Raw genomic sequence first — 19420 nt, 5'->3', positions numbered from 1 at the left:
GTAAAGTGATTAGTTGGATCCTTTTATGTCTTTTGGGAGCCCTGACTGCTCTCCTAGCCCCTTCTTGCCCTACAATTGTGTAGTACACCTCGGTATTCTGGATAGGGTGAGAAAGAAATGAGCCTCTTCATCAGCATCCCACAAAGTTGAGGAAGCCAGGTGCTCACTCAGATGCTCTCATATTCTCCCATGGGAGAAATCACAGATCTAGAAGTTCTATCTTGGCAGTGATCTGGGCTGCCTCGTGAGGGATAATGCAGGTAAAGTGAAATTGTTCTTCTTACCCTCTTCAGTGCATCTAGTCTCAGATTTGCTTTTTTTCTCCAACAGTGTGCTGGAACTTCTGAACTTCCACAAGGTCATTCTTGTCTGTGGTTGATTATTAAAAGTAGTTTATTGGTGGGAAAATGATAGAGAACTCCTTCTCCATTTTGCTTATGGTACTTCTCTGATGTTTTTTGCTTTTTTTCCTGAGAGTTTTCTTTTTGTCATGAATTGGTGTTGAAGTTTGTCATATGCTTTTTATGCATTAATATTATTATGTGGTTTTTTTTTTCATTAGATTTAATTTGGTAGATTACATTGATTGGTTTTTGAATATTGAAAATAACTTGCATCTCTAAAATAAACCTCATGCATAGCTCTTCTTATATATTGGATGTTCTATTTGATAACATTTTGTTAAGAATTTTTATATCTATATTCATGAGGGATATGAAGCTATAGTTTTCTTATACTATCTTTGATTTTGGTATCAGAGTAATACTGGTTTCATAAAATGAATTACAAAATGTTTTTATTTTTCTCTTTTGTGATTGTGTAGAAGTAGTGTTCACTCTTCAATCATTTAATAGAATGAAGCAGTGAAGCCATCTAGGTCTGAAGATCTTTTTCTTAGGAGTTTTAAAATATGAATTCAGTTTCCTTAATAGTTATAGGTCTAGTCAAGCTAGTCAAATTATGTTAACCCTTGAATAACATGGGTTTGAACTGCCTGGGTCCACTTCTATGTGAATTTTTGATAAATACAATACAGTACTGTAAATTTGTTTCCTCTTCCTTCTGATTTCCTTAATAATATTCTTCTCTGGGGCGCCTGGGTGGCGCAGTCGGTTAAGCGTCCGACTTCAGCCAGGTCACGATCTCGCGGTCCGTGAGTTCAAGCCCCGCGTCAGGCTCTGGGCTGATGGCTCAGAGCCTGGAGCCTGTTTCTGATTCTGTGTCTCCCTCTGTCTCTGCCCCTCCCCCGTTCATGCTCTGTCTCTCTCTGTCCCAAAAAAATAAATAAACGTTGAAAAAAAAATTAAAAAAAAAATTCTTCTCTAGCTTACTTTATTGTAAGAATACACTCTATAATATAACATACAATATATGTGTTAATTGACTGTTCATATTGTCAGTAAGGCTTCTGGTCAGCAGTAGGCTAATAATAGTTAAATTTTTGAGAGGTCATCGTTATATATCGGGTTTTGACTGTGTGGGGGATTGGTGCCCCAACCCTGTGTTATTCAATGACTAACTGTATATATATATATATATATATATATATATATATATATATATATATATATATTATATTATATTATATTGATTGAGTTATGGTAGTTTGTATTTTAAAAGGAATTGATCCATTTCATGTATGTCATCTATTTATGTATGTAGAGTTTTTGAAGTATTCCTCTATTATCCTTTTAACGTATGTGTAATATCCCATTTCATTCCTGATATTGATAACTTGTGTCTTATATGTTTTTTTCTTTATTAGTCTTGGTAGAAATTAGTTATGGGGCGCCTGGGTGGCTCAGTTGGTTAAGCATCCAACTTCAGCTTGGGTCATGATCTCACAGTTTGTGGGTTCGAGCCAGCTGTTCTGACAGCTCAGAGCCTGGAGCTTGCTTTGGATTCTGTGTCTGCCTCTCTCTATCCCTCCCCTTCTCGCACTCTGTCTTTCTCTCAAAAATAAATGCTAAAAAATAAATAAAATAAATTAGTCCTGTTGATCTTTCCAAAGACCAGCTTTATATCTCCTCGATTTTTCTATTGTTTTTCTGTTTAAATTTTGTTGATTTTTACTCTCTTGTTCTTTTTGCTCACTTTCGTTTTATTTTGCTCTTTTCCTTCCAATTTCTTTTTTTTCATTTTTATTTATTTTAGGGAGAGAGTGTGAATGGGGGAGAGGGGCAGAAAAAGAGAGAGAGAATCCTAGGCAGGCTCAGTGCTCAGTATGGAGCCCAACGTGGGGCTTGATCCCACAATTCTGAGATCATGACCTGAGCCAATCAGGAGTAGGATGCTCAATCTCCTGAGCCACTGAGGTACCTGTCCTTCTAATTTCTTGAGGAGAGAGCTTAGATTATTGATTTGCAATTTTCCTTTTTATTTTAATTTTTGAAAAAATTTTTAAAAATTCTATTTACTTATTTTTTTTAAGTAGGCTCTGTGGTTAACATGGGGCTTGAACTCAAGCCTGAGATCAAGGGTCTCATGCTCTACTGACTGAGCTGGCCAGGCACCCCATGCATTTTCCTTTTTTTTTAATGTTTATTTTGCACAAGAGAGGAAGTGTATGCATGCATGTATGGGGGTGGGACAGAGAAAGAGGGGGAGAGAGAATCTGACAGCACAGAGCCCAAAGTGGGGCTCAATCCCACGAACGAGCTGAAATCAAGAGTTGGATGTTTAAATTTTTTTTTTTTTAACATTTATTTATTTTTTTGGGACAGAGAGAGACAGAGCATGAACGGGGGAGGGGCAGAGAGAGAGGGAGACACAGAATCAGAAACAGGCTCCAGGCTCTGAGCCATCAGCCCAGAGCCCGACGCGGGGCTCGAACTGACGGACCGCGAGATCATGACCTGGCTGAAGTCGGACGCTTAACCGACTGCGCCACCCAGGCGCCCCAAGAGTTGGATGTTTAAATGACTGAGCCACCCAGGAGCCTCTCCTTTTTTAAAAAAAATTTAATGTTTTATTTAGTTTTGAGAGAGACAGAGAGACAAAATATGAGTGGGAGAGGGGCAGAGAGAGAGGAGACACAGAATCCGCAGCTCATGACACAGAATTGAAAGTCATGAACCACGAGATCATGACCTGAGCCAATATATACATTTGTATTTCTCTAACTTACTTCACTTAGCATAATGCACTCTAGTTGCATCCATGCCATTGCAAATGGAAATATTTCAGGTTTTTATGACTAATACTCTATTACACACACACACACACACACACACAAGCACACACACACATACCACAGCTTTTTTCATTCATCAGTTGATAGACTTTTGGGCTCTTTACATAATTTGGCTATTTTTGGTAATGTTGCTGTCAACACTAGGGTGCACGTGACACTTTGAATCAGTAGTTTTGTATCTTTTGGGTAAATCCCTAGTAGTGCAATTGCTGGGTCATAGAGTAGTTCTATTTTTAACTTTTGGAGGAAGCTCCATACTGTTTTCCAGAGTGGCAGCACCAGTTTGCATTCCCACCAACAGTGTAAGAGGGTTCACCTTTCTCCACATCCTCACTGATATTTGTTGTTTCCTGAGTTGTTAATTTTAGTCATTCTGACTTCTGTGGAATTTAATAAACAGATGAACATGGGGAAGGGGAAAAAAAGAGAGGGAGGCAAACCATGAGAGACTCTTAACTATAGAGACCAAACTGAGGGTTGTTGGAGGGGAGGTGGGCAAGGAATGGGCTAAATGGGTGATGAGTTTTTTTTTTTTTTTTAATTTTTTTGTTTTTTTTCAACGTTTATTTATTTTTGGGACAGAGAGAGACAGAGCATGAACGGGCGAGGGGCAGAGAGAGAGGGAGACACAGAATCGGAAACAGGCTCCAGGCTCTGAGCCATCAGCCCAGAGCCCGACGCGGGGCTCGAACTCACGGACCGTGAGATCGTGACCTGGTTGAAGTCGGACACTTAACCGACTGCGCCACCCAGGCGCCCCATTGGGTGATGAGTTTTAAGGAGGACACTTATGATGAGCCTGAAGTTTCTCCTGAAACCAATATTACATTACATGTTAACTAATTACAATGTAAATAAAACGTTGAAACAAACAACAAAATAATAATATATGCATTTAATGCCAATAAATTTCCTTTCAGCATTTCTCTACCTGTGTCCCAAAAGTTTGATATATTATATTGTCATTTTTTTTTTTCAACGTTTATTTATTTTTGGGACAGAGAGAGACAGAGCATGAACGGGGGAGGGGCAGAGAGAGAGGGAGACATAGAATCGGAAACAGGCTCCAGGCTCTGAGCCATCCGCCCAGAGCCTGACGCGGGGCTCGAACTCACGGACCGCGAGATCGTGACCTGGCTGAAGTCGGACGCTTAACCGACTGCGCCACCCAGGCGCCCCTTATATTGTCATTTTAATTCAGTTCAGTGTAATTTTTATTTGCTCTGAAAAGTTCTCTTTGATGTGTATGGACTATTTAAATGTTTATTTATTTTGAGAGAGAGAGAAAGGGGTAGAGAGAGAGAATCCCAAGCACACTCTGCACTCTCAGCACAGAGCACAACTCAGGGCTTTATCTCATGAACTGTGAGATCATTACCAGAGCCAAAATCAAGAATCAGATGCTCAATGAACTGAGCCACCCACGTGCCCCTGATGCATGGATTATTTAGAAAATTTTTTTTTATATCTAAGCATTTGAAGATTTTTCTGTTATCCTTCTGTTATTTATTTCCAGTTTGATTTTATTGTGGTTGAAGGAAACATTCTGTGTATGATTTTGATTGTTTTAAATTTGTGACATTTGTGTTTTTGCCCATGATATATCTTGGTATGAGTCATATGTGCACTTGAAAAGAATGTGTATCTGCTTTTGTTGAGTGGATTATTCTGTGAATGCCACTAGATCCTATTGGTCAGTGGTAGTGTTGAGTTCTTTATCATTGCTCTTTTTCTGTTTAGTTCTGTAGGTCTCTGACTATAATTGTAGAGTTGTCTATTTTTATTTCTGTCAGTTTTGCTTCACACATTGTGTAGCTCTGTTATTTAGTGCATATACATTTATGATTGCTGTGTTTTCTTGGTAATTGACTTTGTATCATTATATAATGTTCCATTTTTGTGTCAGAAGAAAAAAAATTATTCTGGCATCTACTTTAATATTAATTATTGCTTTTTTTCATTAACTTTTGCATGTTTTTTCATGCTTATATTTCTAATTTGCCTAGGATGTTGTATTTATAGTTACATTTGTAGTTAGTTTTTTGTAAACAACATATTATTAGGTCATGTTTTATAATTTCTCTGGCTGTGTGTCTTTTAACTAATTTATTGAGATTATCTACATTTAATGTCATTATTGATTTGTTATTAAGTCTTCCATTTTACTTTTTGATTAAAAAAATTTTTTTTTAATATTTATATATTTTTGAGAGAGAGGCAGAATGTGAGGAGGGGAGGGCAGAGAGAGAGAAGGAGACACAGAACTCAAAGCAGGCACCAGGCTCTGTGCTGTCAGCACAGAGCCTAACACGGGGCTCAAACTCACGAACTGTGAGATCATAACCTGAGCTGAAGTTGGACACTTAACTAACTGAGCCATCCAAGGGCCCCTTTATTTTTTTTATTTCTATTATTCTTTTCTCTGCTTTCTTTTTCCTCCTCCTTGTGGGTTACTTGAACATTAAAATTTTTAAAAATGTTTTTATTTATTTTTGAGAGAGACAGAGAGTGGGGGGTGGGGAGGACAGAGAGAGAGAGGGAGACAGAGAATTTGAAGCAGCTTCAGGCTCTGAGCTGTCTGCACAAAGCCTGATGCAGATTGAACCCATGAACCATGAGATCATGACCTGAGCCGAAGCCAAATGATTAACCGACTGAGCCATCCTGGCACCCCAGAGCATTTCTTGAGAATTCCATTTTAATGTATCTGTAGTGTTTTTGAGTATATGTCTTTGTAGATCTTTTTAGTGGTTATTCCTAGGTATTATATTGTAAATGAGGAACTCATTACAGTGTATTGGAATTGCCATTTTTCTGGTTGTGTGAATTGTAGAAAACTTGTCTCTCTTTATATTTGTTTACTTTTCTCTTTACAAGTGTGTCAAATATTTTTTCTCATACATGAACCACAACAGATACTGTTATAATTTTTAATTTTTCAAACCATCATACATAATCTTAAAAATTCAAGAGGATGAAAGTCATATTTCCACACGTTTTTGCTTACCTTCTTTTTTCTTTCTCCCTGATGTTTCAAGATTATTTTGTTTTACCATTTTTCTTATATTTAGAGAATTTTCTCTTCTTTTAGGCTAGATCTGCTGGTAACAAATTCTTTTAGTTTTCTTTCATCTGAAAATCTCCTGACTTCTCTTTCATTCCCAAAGAATATTTCCAGGGGGTATAGGATTCTAAGTTAACAGTTATTTTTTTTTAAAATTTATAACATTTATTTATTATTGAGAGACAGAGAGAGACAGAGCATGAACATGGGAGGGGCAGAGAGAGGAGGAGACACACAATCCGAAGCAGGCTCCAGGCTCTGAGCTGTTAGTGCAGAGCCTGACTCAGGACTCGAACTCCCAAACCGCTAGATCATGACCTGACCTGAAGTTGGACACCCAACCGACTGAGCCACCCAGACACCCCAATAGTTATTTTCTTTCAGCAGTGAGAACTTTTTGCCACTTCCTTTTGTTCCTTATGTTTTTTTAATAAAAATTTAAAAATATTTGGTATTATAAAATTTAAAATTTTACAGTTATATTATAAAATTTAAAAAATAGTGGTAAGATTCACGTAAGACAGTATCTTCCGTGTTGACATTTAGTACATTCCTAGTGTTTTACAACCATTACCACTATCTAATTCCAAAATCTTCTTGTCACCCCAAATATGAACCCTTATACCAATTCCCCTTTCCCCCCAGCCCTTGACAACTACTGTCTTTGTGGGTTTGCCTATTCTGGATACTTTCGTGGCCTTTGTGTCTGACTTCTGTTACTCAGTGTGATGTTTTCAAGATTATTTATTGATGTGACATATATTTGTACTTAATTGCTTTTATGTCCAAATAACATTCCATTTTATGACTATACCACAGTATGTTTGTCTGCTTATCAGTTGATGGAGATTTGAATTGTTTCCATGTTTGGCTACTGTGAGTAGTGATGCTCATCCTCTCTCGTTTTAGTGAAAAATTCACTGTCATTTGAATTTTTTCTCCACTTGAGGTTAGGTATTGTTTCTCTCTTGCTACTTTTTTTTCTTTTCTTTTTTCTTTTCTTTTCTTTTCTTTTCTTTTCTTTTCTTTTCTTCTCTTCTCTTCTCTTCTCTTCTCTTCTCTTTTCTTTTCTTTTCTTTTTTTTCTTTTCCCTATAGTATTCAGAAATGTAACTATGTTGTGTCTTGGTATGTGTTTCTTTTGGTTTATTCTGTTTGGGGTTTGGTCAGCTTCTTCAATATGGAGGTTTTGTCTTTTGCTAAATTTGGGAAGTTTTCTGTCATTTTTAAAAATTTTAAGTTTTATTAGACTTTATTTTTTAGAACAGTTTTATGTTTACAGAAAAATTGTACAGAAAGTACATGGAGCCCTCCTTCCTCTTTCAGCTTCTCCTCTTATTCACATTCTGCATTAGTGTGGTACATTTATTACACTTAATGAACCAGTATTTATACACTCCTAATATTATTTATAGTTTACATCAAGGTTCACTCTTTGTGTTTTATGGTTTTGACAAATGCATAATGTCATGTATCTATCATTACAGTCTCATAAGAATAGTTTCATTGCCCTAAAAATACCCATCTATTCATCCCTTTTCTTATCCTCCAGGACTTTTGGCAACCACTGATCTTTTTACTGCCTCTATAATTTGCCTCTTAAAGAATGTTACTTAGGATCATATAGACTGTAGACTTTTCAGATTGACTTCTTTCGCTGTGCAACATGCAGTTAAGATTCCTCCATGTCTTCTGGTGGCTTGATAGGTCATTTATTTATTTTTGATTTTTTTAAAGGTGTTATTTTTTTTAAGTGGTCTCCACACCCACATGGAGCTTGAACCCACAGCCCTGAGATCAAGAGTTACACACTTCACTGACTGAGCCAGCCAGGCACCCCAGTAGCTCATTTCTTTGTATTGCTGAATAATATTCTATTGTCTGGATAGAGTATAGGTTGTTTCTTCATTCACCTATTGAAGGATATCTTGATTGCTTCCAAGTTTGGGCATTTACAAATTAAGCAGCTATAAACATTTGTGTACAGGTTTTTGTGTGGACATAAGTTTTCAATTCACTGGGTAATTACCAATGCATGCAGTTGTTAGATTGTATGGTAAGAGTATATTAATTTTATAAGAAACTTCCAGACTGTCTTCCAATGTGGCTGTACCATTTTGCATTCTCACCAGCAATGGGTGAGAGTTCTTATTGCTTCATATTGTCACTAGGATTTGTTCTGTTCATGTACATTCTAAGCCTTGCCTTTTTTCTTTCTTCTCTCCTCCTAGGACCTGATAATAAGAATGTTAGATTCTGTTTTGTTTTTGCCATAGTCATACAGGTCCCTGAGTCTCTTTTTTTTTTGTTTGTTTTTTTTAAGTCTGTTTTCTCTTTATTGTTTAGTCTCCCAACACTTCTAAAATAAAAAGTTGCAGGGTTTTCCACACCAACAACCAATTCTACAGATGTCTGGATACCCGCTGGGTGTCCAAAATTCAGTCCATTTCTGGCACTAACTCTGGGTCAGATCCCACATGTTAAGTGCTCAGTCCCACAAGACCATCTTCACTTCAGATGCCAATCTCAAGTCCTGGACTTCTATACTTCTGATCAACTAGTATAAATTGAGGGTTCCTATGATCCCCTTCTCATGTTTGATTATTTGCTAGAACAGCTCACAGAACTCAGGAAGACAACTTAATTACTATTATCAGTTTATTATAAAGGATCCAACTTAGGAACAGCCAAATAGAAAAGATGCTTATGGCAAGGTATGTAGACTGGGACATGGAGCTTCTATGTCCTTCTTGACATAGTAACTTGATGTGTTCATTAGCCTGGAAGCTCTCCAAACCCTATTGTTTGTTTTTATCAGAATTCCATTATGAAGGCATGATGTATGACATCACTGGCCCTTGGTGATTAGCTCAGTCTCCAGCTCCTCTTTCCTCCCTGTGGGTTGGAGAGTGGAGCTGAAAGGACCGACCCTCTAATTGCATGATTCCTCTGGCATCTCCCATTCTGAAGCTATCTGGGGGCCCACCAAGGGTCACCTCATTAGTATAATCCCCAGTAGGGTTGAAAGGGACTCATCATGAATAACAAAAGATGCTTCTATCCTTCAAAGAGTTTTAGAAACTTTTGTGTTAGGGACTGGAGATAAAGAAATATATATTTCTTATTACATCATAATATCACATTCCAAGTGTTATTTCAAATTTTTCTGACTATGGCTCACTGCTTCTTTCCCATGCCTCCTCCATTCTACTGTTTAGACCATTCAACATTTTTGTTTCTTTGTTGAAATGTTTTTGTTTCTTTGCTGAGACTCTTTAGTTTTTTTCTTCCCATTGGTTTCATGCATATTTGTAATTGCTCACTGAAACATTTTTTTTTTTTTGAACGTTTATTTATTTTTGGGACAGAGAGAGACAGAGCATGAACGGGGGAGGGGCAGAGAGAGAGGGAGACACAGAATCAGAAACAGGCTCCAGGCTCCGAGCCATCAGCCCAGAGCCCGACGCGGGGCTCGAACTCGCGGACTGCGAGATCGTGACCTGGCTGAAGTCGGATGCTTAACCGACTGCGCCACCCAGGCGCCCTGAAACATTTTTATGATGGCTCCTTTAAAATATTTTCAGATAATTCTAATATCTTTGTTTTCTTTGTGTTGGCATGTATTGCTTTTTTTTCCCATTCAATTTCAGATCTTCCTGGTTCTTGGTATGGACCTGGAACTTTGGACATTATGTTATGAGATATTGCTTCTTATTTAAGCCTTTTGTTTTATTTGGCTTTTCTTGACAATGCTGCTGTAGGAGAAGGAGAGGGTTTGCCTCATTGCTAAGTGGGGGCTGAGGGCCATGTTACCCACTCAGCCTCCATTGACACTGAAGGGTGCACACTCCTGTTATTGTTGACTAGGTGTAGGAATTGTACCTTCCTAGTAGTCTTCCACTGATTACTTAGTGGCTGGAAAGCATTGCCTTCTGTTCCCCATGTGGTCTCTGATGACACCAGGAGGAGGGTGGTAGTCTTGTTACTGCTTAGCAGTGGTGAAAGCTCCTACTCTGTCTTAGGCCTCTTTGGACACCACAGTGGAATGATGGAGGAGTCTCATTAATGCTGATTAGGGGCAGAAGTTCAGGTGGGCTCCACTGCCACTGAGTGGTGGGGGCTTGTTATTGCCCACTTGGGTAGAAAGTCTTGACTCCTAACTTGGCCTTCTCAGACACTATTCCATTGCAAGGTCCAGGTGTGTTATTATAGCCCAATAAAGGTAGAAGTCCATTCTTTCCAGTTGCCCTTCCTTGTGTGGGTGGGAGTTGGGCCACAGCTTTTTTGCGGGAGAGGGTTGATGTTTGGAAGCAATGTAGTAGTTATTATTGAAAAGTTTTCTTTGTTGACATGCTGATTCTTTCCTGGTTCTTAAGGCTAGAGAGAACATTCTTTTTTTTGTCTGTGCCTATTGGTGTTTCTAGGTTTCTAGCTTTATCATATTCAAATAGCAGATGTATAAGGTAAAAGAAAATCTAGGGAATTCACCACTGTATTCTTTCTTGCATCCCAAGGTCCCTAGCTGGTCCACCTTTCCCCTCTACTTTTCAGATTCTTCTTGTTTTTGTAAGATGTATTTACGTCTAGAGTTTTTAATATATGATATATATCATATGCTTTGTATATGTTATACATGTTATATGTGTGAAATATCTATATACTTACATATGTATTACATATATGTCTCTGTTATATTTATAATGCCCGGAGTTTTTCATTGTACTTAGGAGGAATGGTGAAAACTATGTCTTATTCATCTTCCTGGAAGCACATGCTAATCCTGTATCTTTTTAACTTTTTATTATTCTTCCTTTATAGATAATGGGCTGTCATCATTTAGTTTTGGTTACATGCAGTTATGTGTTTTATCCGTTTTAAGCCCATATTTTCCTGTATTAGGATTTCCTGTTGGTATAGGTTATCTTTTATTATGGGCTGAAATATAAAATGCATTACTGGTAGACTTGATGTCAGCATCATGGTGCTATAAGATGTCCCTAGTTTTTGTCCTCACCCTCAACAACAAATATTCTGTACACAGGGGACCCAGAGAAGTCTCACCCAACTGTGCATTGAGTAATATACAGACCTCAGTCAGCTGTGTACCGTGAGGTGACTGTGTTGTCATCTGGGAGCTTCTGAAGGCCCTTGGGTTCTTCAGACCCTTGGTTACCCTTGGGTAACCATTGGATGAGGAAACATTTGTTGATGTATAGTTTTCTATAGGTGAAGACCCAGCACTCTTTTGGAGCAGAAAATAAGAGTTTGACATTGGAGTGGGTAATAGGAATAATTTCACTTTACCTGCGTCAACTTTACCAAAAGGTAGCAATAGATAAAGACCAAAGGAGATCTTTTTAGACCCATGATTTCTCCCTGAGGGCAAGAGAGAGCATGAAAGTGAGCATCCAGCTTTTCCAGCTTTGTAGATGCTGCCAGAGAGGCTCATTTCTGTCTTGCCATATTCAGAGTCCTAAATTGAGAGTTCCATGATTGAGAGGTGGAAAGAATTTGGGAAAGCGGCACGTAGAATTTTTGGGTGGCATTAAATAGACGCAGAGCCTATTGTGCAGCAGACTCTATCAAGAAGCCCACCCATTAACTGCTGGGAAAGCCCCCCACTCCAGATTCCCCCATAGGCCCATAGACATCCTCAGTGCTTTGTGTGCCTCATCTACACACACCCCCCCACACTGTAGCTGGCTTACTGTGCATACTCTTTAAGGTGGTGGCAAGAGCCAGATTTGGAACACTGCTCATGAGTATATACAGAAAGCACACAGAATCTGTAGTCCAGAGACCACAAACTTGAGTTTTAGTGCCACTCTTGGGAAAACATGAGAGAGGCTGTCAGCACTCAACTTGGTGCATTATAGGATCAATAAAGGCATATGTGCTGAAGAATTCTGCCACAAAAGTGAGCAAGAAGCTTGGAGCAGGTTCGTGGAAGGTCTGAGAATTTTGCAGAGTCTCTAGGAGGGACATTGGAAGGTATTTCTACCCTGATGGGAATTAGTAAAGACTGGAGGGGGTGACTGCTACTTCAAATGTGAACACCATAACACAAAACTTCCAAGAAACATGAAAAACCAAGGAAATAAACACCATGAAAGGATCATAAAAAATTTTCCAGTAACTGAATCCAAAGACATGGAGATGTACAATTTTTCTGATAAAGAATTCAAAGAGCTGTATTAAGGAAACTTGATGAGCTAAAGAAAACCCAGAGAGACAGTTCATTGAAATCAGGAAAATAATACATTAACAAAATGAAAAATATATCAAAGAATTAGAAATAATGAAAAAGAACCAAACAGAAATTCTGGGGTTGAAGTATTCAATGAATGAAATGGTAAAAAAAAAAAAAAATGCAGTAGAGCACATCAACAGCAGGTTTGATGAAGCAGAAGAAAAAAATAAGTGAAATTAAAGATAGGAATTTTAAAATTATCCAGTCAGAGGAGAACTGACTAGAAAAGAAGAAAAAAAAATGAGGAAGAGTGAAGAAAGCCTTTATGATCATTGGCAGCTATCAGTAGGACCAATTTGTGAATCATTGAAGTTCTAAAAGAAGAAGAAGAAGAGGGCAGAAAGCATATTCATGGCTGATAACTTCCCAAATCTAGGGAGAAATTCGGACATCCAAGTTCATGAAGTTAATAGGCCACCAGATAAACTGAACGTGAAGAAATCCCTTCTAAGAGACATTATAATAAAACTGTCAAAGTTACAGACAAGGAGAGATCTTAAAAGCAGCAAGAGAAACAAAATTTCTAACTTACAAAGTACTCCCACCCCTGATTAGGCTGTCAGTGGATTTCTCAGCAGAAATATTACAGGCCAGAAGAGAGAGAGATAATTATTCCAAGTGGTGAAAGAAAAAAGAACCACACCAACCAAGAATAGTTTACCTAGCAGAGCTGTCCTTCAGAAATTAAGGAGAGATATAAACTTCCCAGCTAAACAAAAGCTGAGGGAATTTATCATCACTAGACCTGCCTTACAAGCAATGCTGAAAGGAGTTCTTCAAGCTGAAATGAAAGGACCCTAAAAGTAACATGAAAAAATGAAAATATAAAACTCTGGTAAAGGTAAGTATATACTCAAATTCAAAATACTCTAATACTATAATATGGTGATATATTAGCTCTAGTGTTAAAAGATGAGAGTGTTTAAAAAACTATAGCTATAATGATTCAAAGTATAGGTAAATTGTGACATCGAAAACAGTAAGAGCAGGGGAGAGTAAAAGAGTAGAGTTTTTGTATATGATCAAAATTAAGTTGTTACTGGCTTAAAATAGACTGTTACAAGTTGTGTTACATAAATACCATGATAACCACAAAGCAAAAACCTATAGTAGAATCACAGAAGATACAGGTATGGGAATCAAAGCATACCACCATGGAAAATCATCAGTTCATAAAGGAAGGCAGCCAAGAGATGAAAAAAGGAACAAGGCAGCTATAGAACAACTGGAAACAACAAGATGGTAATTCTTTACCTATCAGTAATTACTCTAAATGTAAATGAATTGAATTCCCTAATCAACAGGCCTAAAGTAGCTAGAATGATTAAAAGATAAGGCCCCATTAATTACATACCACCTTTAAGAGACTTACTTCACCTTTAGGGACATACATAAGTTGAAAGTAAAGGGATAGGAAATGATATTTTGTGCAAGTGAAAACCAGAAGAGAGCATAGGTAGTTATATTTACTCCAGGTAAAATAGACTTTAAGATAAAAATTGTTGACTAGAGACCAAGAAGGTCATTGTATAATGATAAAGGAATCAGCTCATCAGGAAGATATAGCAATCATATCTATAGGTGCATCAAAAACTAATATATTAGTATGTAATAAATATATTAAACAGATACAGATTTGAAGGGAAAATTAGATGATAATACAATAGTAAAAGGACACTTCATTACTTCCATTTCAGCAATAGATTATTCAGACAAAATCAACAAGGAAACACTTGACTTGAACTGAACTTTAGACCAAATGTATCTCACAGACATAGATACAACACTTCATTCACCAGCATCAGGATATACATTCTTCTCAACTGAAGATGGAACATTCTTCAGAATAGATCATATGATAGGCCACATAACAAGACTTAGCAAATTTAAGAAGATTGAAATTATACTATGTATCTTTTCAGACCACAATGGTATAAAAGTAGAAATCAATAATGGGAAGAAAACTGGAAAATTCACAAATATGTGCAAATTAAACAACACAGTTCTGAACAAGCAGTGGGTCAGAAAATCAAAAAGGAAATTAAAAAATATCTTGATACAAATGAAAATGGAAACAGCATACCAAAGCCTATGGGTTGCTCCAGTGTTAAGAGACAATTTTATAATAATCAATGCCTTACAATAAGAAAAAAGAAAATGTCAAATAACCCAACTTTACACCTCAGTGAACTAGAAAAAGAACCAACTATGCTCAAATTCAGCAGATGGAAGGAAATAAAGATCAGAGTGGGAAAAGTGAAATAGAGACCAGAAAACTATAAAAGGATTAACAGGGGCGCCTGGGTGGTTCAGTCGGTTGGGCGTCTCACTTAGGCTCAGGTCATGATCTCGCGGTCTGTGAGTTCGAGCCCCACATCAGGCTCTGGGCTGATGGCTCAGAGCCTGGAGCCTGCTTCGGATTCTGTGTCTCCCTCTCTCTCTGCCACTCCCCTGCTCACACTCTGTCTCTCTCTCTCTCAAAAATAAATAAGTACTAAAAAAAAAAAAGGATTAACAAAACTGAGAGCTGTCTTTTTTTTTTTTAAAAGATAAACAAAATTGACAAACGCTTAGATTAAAGGGAAAAAAGGAAAGACTCAAAATGAGACATAAAATAGGAAGCATTAAAAATGATACCACAGAAGGGTGGCTTAGTTGGTTAAACATCCGACTCTTGAATTTTGGTTCAGGTCATGATTGCATGGTCCTGAGATAGAGACCCACGTGGGGCTCTGCACTGGGTGTGGAGCCTGCCTAACATTTTCTCTTGGGGTGCCTGGGTGGCTTAGTTGGTTGAGTGTCTGACTTTGGCTCAGGTCATGATCTTGCAGTTTGTGGTTTGAGCTTCGATTCAGGCTTTGTACTGACAGCTCCAAGCCTGGAGCCTGCTTTGGATTCTGTGTCTCCCTCTCTCTCAGCCCCTCCCCTGCTCACACTCCCACCTCTTTCTCTCTCTGTCTCAAAAATAAAACATTAAAAAAAAATTCTCTCTCCCTTGGGGCACTTGGGTGGCTCAGTCATTTGAGCCACTTCGGCTCAGGTCATGATCTTGCGGGTTCATTAGTTCGAGTCCTGCATTAGGCTTGCTGCTGTTGGCCTGTCAGCGCAGAACCTGCTTTAGATCCTCTCTCTGCCCCTCCCCCGCTTGTGCACTCCCCCAAATAAATAAATATTTTAAAAACCTTAAAGATTCTCCCCCTCTACCCCTCTGCCCTCCCTTGCTTGCCCTCTCTCTCTCTCACCAAAAAAAAAAAAAAAAAAAAAAAAAAAAAATGGTACCACAGAAATACAAGGGATTATAAGAGAATGCCATGAACAATTATTTGCCAACAAATTGGATAATATAGAGGAAATGGATGAATTCCTAGAAACATGTAACCTACTAAGGATAAATCAGGAAAAAAAATATTAATGATCCAGTGATGAGTAAGGAGATTGCATCAGCAATCAGATTCTTCCAACAAAGAAAGTTCAGGACCTGATGACTTTACTGGTGAATTCTACCAAACTTTAAAAAATTAATACCAATTCTTCTCTAACTCTTGTAGAAAATTGAAGAGGAGGAAACACTTCCAGGCTCAGTTCATGAGGCCAGTAATACCCTGATACCCAAGCCAGATAAGAATGCTAAATGAAAAAGAAAACTAAAGACAGTATCCCTGATGAATACAGATGCAAAAATTCTCAAAAAATTTTAACAATCCAAATTTAATAGTACATTTAAAGGCTTTTATGCCATGATAAAATGGGATTTATCCAAGGAATGAAAGGATAGTTCAACATTATCAAACTAATTAATGTGATACACCTCATTGATAGAATGAAAGATAAAAATCATGTAATCATTTCAGTAGGTGCAGAAAAACCATTTTGACAAAATACAAAATCGTTTCATGAATAGAATTCTCAGAAAAGTGGGTTTAGAAGGAACATATCTCAACATAAAAAAGGCCATCATATGACAAACCCACAGCTGATGTCATACTCAATGGTAAATGGGTTTGAAATGAAAGTTTTTCCTCTAAGATGAGAAACAAGACAAGAATCCTCATTTTCACCACCCCTGTCCAACATAGTACTGGAAGTCCTAGCCAGAGCAGTCAGGTGAGAAAAGTAAACAGAAGGCATCTAAATCAGAAAGGAAGAAGTAAAATTGTATTTGTTTGCAGATGATTTGATATATGTAGAAAATCCTAAAGACTCCACCAAAAGCCTGTTGAAACTAATCAGCAAATTCAGTAAAATTGCAGGATATAAAATTAACACACAGAATTTAGTTGTGTTTCTTACTCTCTAACAATGAAATGTTTGAAAAAGAAATACAGGCAACAGTGCTATTCAAAATAGGATTGAAAACAAGCAGATGGTTAGGAATAAATTTAACCAAGGAGGTGAAATATCTGTATACTGAAAACTATAAAATGAATTACTGTAGTCTAGTTGCTGATGGCCTTGTGTGGTATAGATTTATTTTTGGTAGTGATGTGGGCCAAAGAGTATATATAAAAGAATTGAGACCATTTGTGTTGTATTTGAAGGGTTTCATACATCAGGGAAAAATAACGAAACACTGATTGCAAAACTTCATTTTTTTTTAAAACAATACATCTTTTTGTACCTTAGGAATTGAAATCAAATTATGGCAAATATCAAAATGGAAACTATTTAGAAAGAATAAAAAGAGAAATATTTATGGAAACTTCCAAATTGGTTCATTCTGGTGAATATAAATGTTTGTCAGAGTCCGAGAATTGTTTCTCTAGCTCAGAGCTGGGTAATGTATAAGTTGTTGGTTAGGGGATAGTTTTGTAGATACATGCCAAGCTTTGTATATAAGTCTATATCCTGAGAGTGATTAGGTAGAATATTTCCAATCTGTAACTTAAAATAATCTTTTTGGTTGTTGCTTAAGATCACAGTTTTCACCTGAAGATAGACTCTGAGTGCAAATGACAATGAAATTCCTATCTAATGTGTATAGTTTGTGCAATTTTGCATTCTTAATATGCAAAGTGGTTGCTACATTAAGAGTTCTACTGTATTGTTGATTTCCATGCTGAAATCTGGCTGCTATTTTAGTATATATGTGATGTTAATCAGAAATTGCTTTTTCTAATGGGAAATCTTTTCTCTTTTACAGGGTATCTTTCCTGTAAATTATATTCACTTGAAAAAGGCAATTGTCAGTAATAGGGGGTGAGTAGTTGGCCTTACTAAATTTATTCATAATTTTTATAGATTGTGGATGAAGGCTTTTTTTCATTTTGGTTTGTAGTATAAAATACGCTATTAACATGTTTTCCTGCCAAAAATAAGTTTGCTTTATCATATATAATATAATATATAATTCTGAGAATATAACTATTTCTTAAAATACTGACAACTTTAGTATCTTTTCTTCTGTACCTGAAAGGTAACCTGGGTTGTGAATTTTCTAAAAACATAATGCATGCAGTATGTTTTTAATAATTTATTTATTACTTTGAGAATAGGTTCTGATAGGATAACATTTTTGTTCTGAATAGAAGAGAGCAAGATGTAAATACATCAAAGTGTTAACATTTGTTGTTTTTGCACATTCACATTGTGAGTGACTTTTAGAAATTCTTTACTGTCATGCTCTAATTTTAAAAGTAATAAATATGTGTTATTATAAAATTGTGATTTTATTTTCCAGAATTTATCATTTTAAAATATAAAATTTAAGGTACTATATAAGTGTGATAGCTTTTGGTACTAGAAATAATGTTTTTGAACAGAGGTTGAGTAAGCATCAGAGTTTAGTTAGGGCTTAATCAGGAAACAAGAACTTATGAGTCGCTTTACAAGGTAGAATTTAATATGGGTTATTGTTTACATACATGTTTGAAAATGAAAAAAAAGAGGAAATACTGATGTAACCAAAAATAATAACTACAGAAAGAAGTCTATACTCTGTAGGCTGGGATACAAAACATAATGGGCTGGGGATACTAGAACTCAGGATCTGAGAAGATGGGTCTTGAGATACCGGAGCTCAAACATCTGAGGAGTAAGAACATCACATGGCTGTTGCTGGTATATATGAAGAAGGGCAGTGAGGCTGTTTCTGGGAATGCCAATAACAACTGGAGGCTGGGACCTATTTTCTCTGGTTAGGAACTGTGTATAGGAACAGCAAGAAACACTTCTTCTTATCTCCTTTTCCCCAGTATCTTTCAGGTGCCCCCAGTGGACAGAGGAGCTTGTGAGGCAAAGTTGGCAAATCCCAGCCTCAGAGTCAGTGCCTAGAAGGGTGGATTTAGAGATGAGAGGTATTATTAGGTGACTGGTATGCATTCTAAGATAAAATTTGTTATTGAGGAATAGTAAGCCTGTAAGAAGATTCTGATATGAATGCATGATCAGCATACCTTTTTTTTATTCTCCTTCTTCTTTTATAAAATATCAAAGACAAACGGATATAGAGAAAGGAAACTTGAAAATCCTCTTTTAGTGAACGTTTGCAACAAATAGTCTATCTCAAATTTATAGGAAAGGATTGCCAAAATCATCAAGACTGTATAGAAGTTGTGTGGAAAAAGGAAGAGAGAGTGTCTAGACCTGGACCAGGAAGGCATATATTTCTGAAAGTACTAATAATGTGAATAATAATTTCTGAATGTGAATAGCTCACCTCAAAATGCAAAATATAATGCAAAAATACAAAATTCAAAAATAATGCCCCTGATTTATAACACTTAGTTCAGTAATAAGACTGATAAGAGCTGAAATTGACAGAAACTGCATGGAAGTGAGATGAGACAAGGAGATAGAATGTTTAGGGATCTAGAAATAGAGTACCTCAGAAAATGCTAGCAAAATAATACACTTCCTGATTGATAACCAGGGACTCATCTTAAATCCAAGAGCAATGTTCCCTGTTTATAATAGTT

The 19420-nt window shown here is 37.0% G+C and overlaps 1 protein-coding gene across 14 annotated transcripts in view; it reads left to right on the top strand.

Annotated features, from left to right (window-relative positions):
- The window catches only part of DOCK3 (dedicator of cytokinesis 3), a 602545-nt gene that overhangs the window by 153549 nt on the left and 429576 nt on the right, over positions 1–19420 (top strand). For 13 of the 14 annotated variants that reach the window (XM_086698089.1, XM_086698088.1, XM_086698093.1 and 10 more), the window contains one exon: positions 17647–17702. In XM_086698089.1, coding sequence (XP_086554215.1) covers positions 17647–17702 — 56 coding nt within the window. Of the gene's footprint in view, positions 1–17646; positions 17703–19420 lie in introns of those variants that run through there. The other variant, XM_086698094.1, reaches the window with a different exon arrangement.

The sequence above is a fragment of the Puma concolor genome, chromosome A2 (genome assembly GCF_028749965.1).
Source record: "Puma concolor isolate L17-30 chromosome A2, mPumCon1.1.hap2, whole genome shotgun sequence".
NCBI lineage: Eukaryota > Metazoa > Chordata > Mammalia > Carnivora > Felidae > Puma > Puma concolor.
Note: the sequence above shows the minus strand (reverse complement) of the source record. Positions and strands in the feature narration are given on the sequence as shown.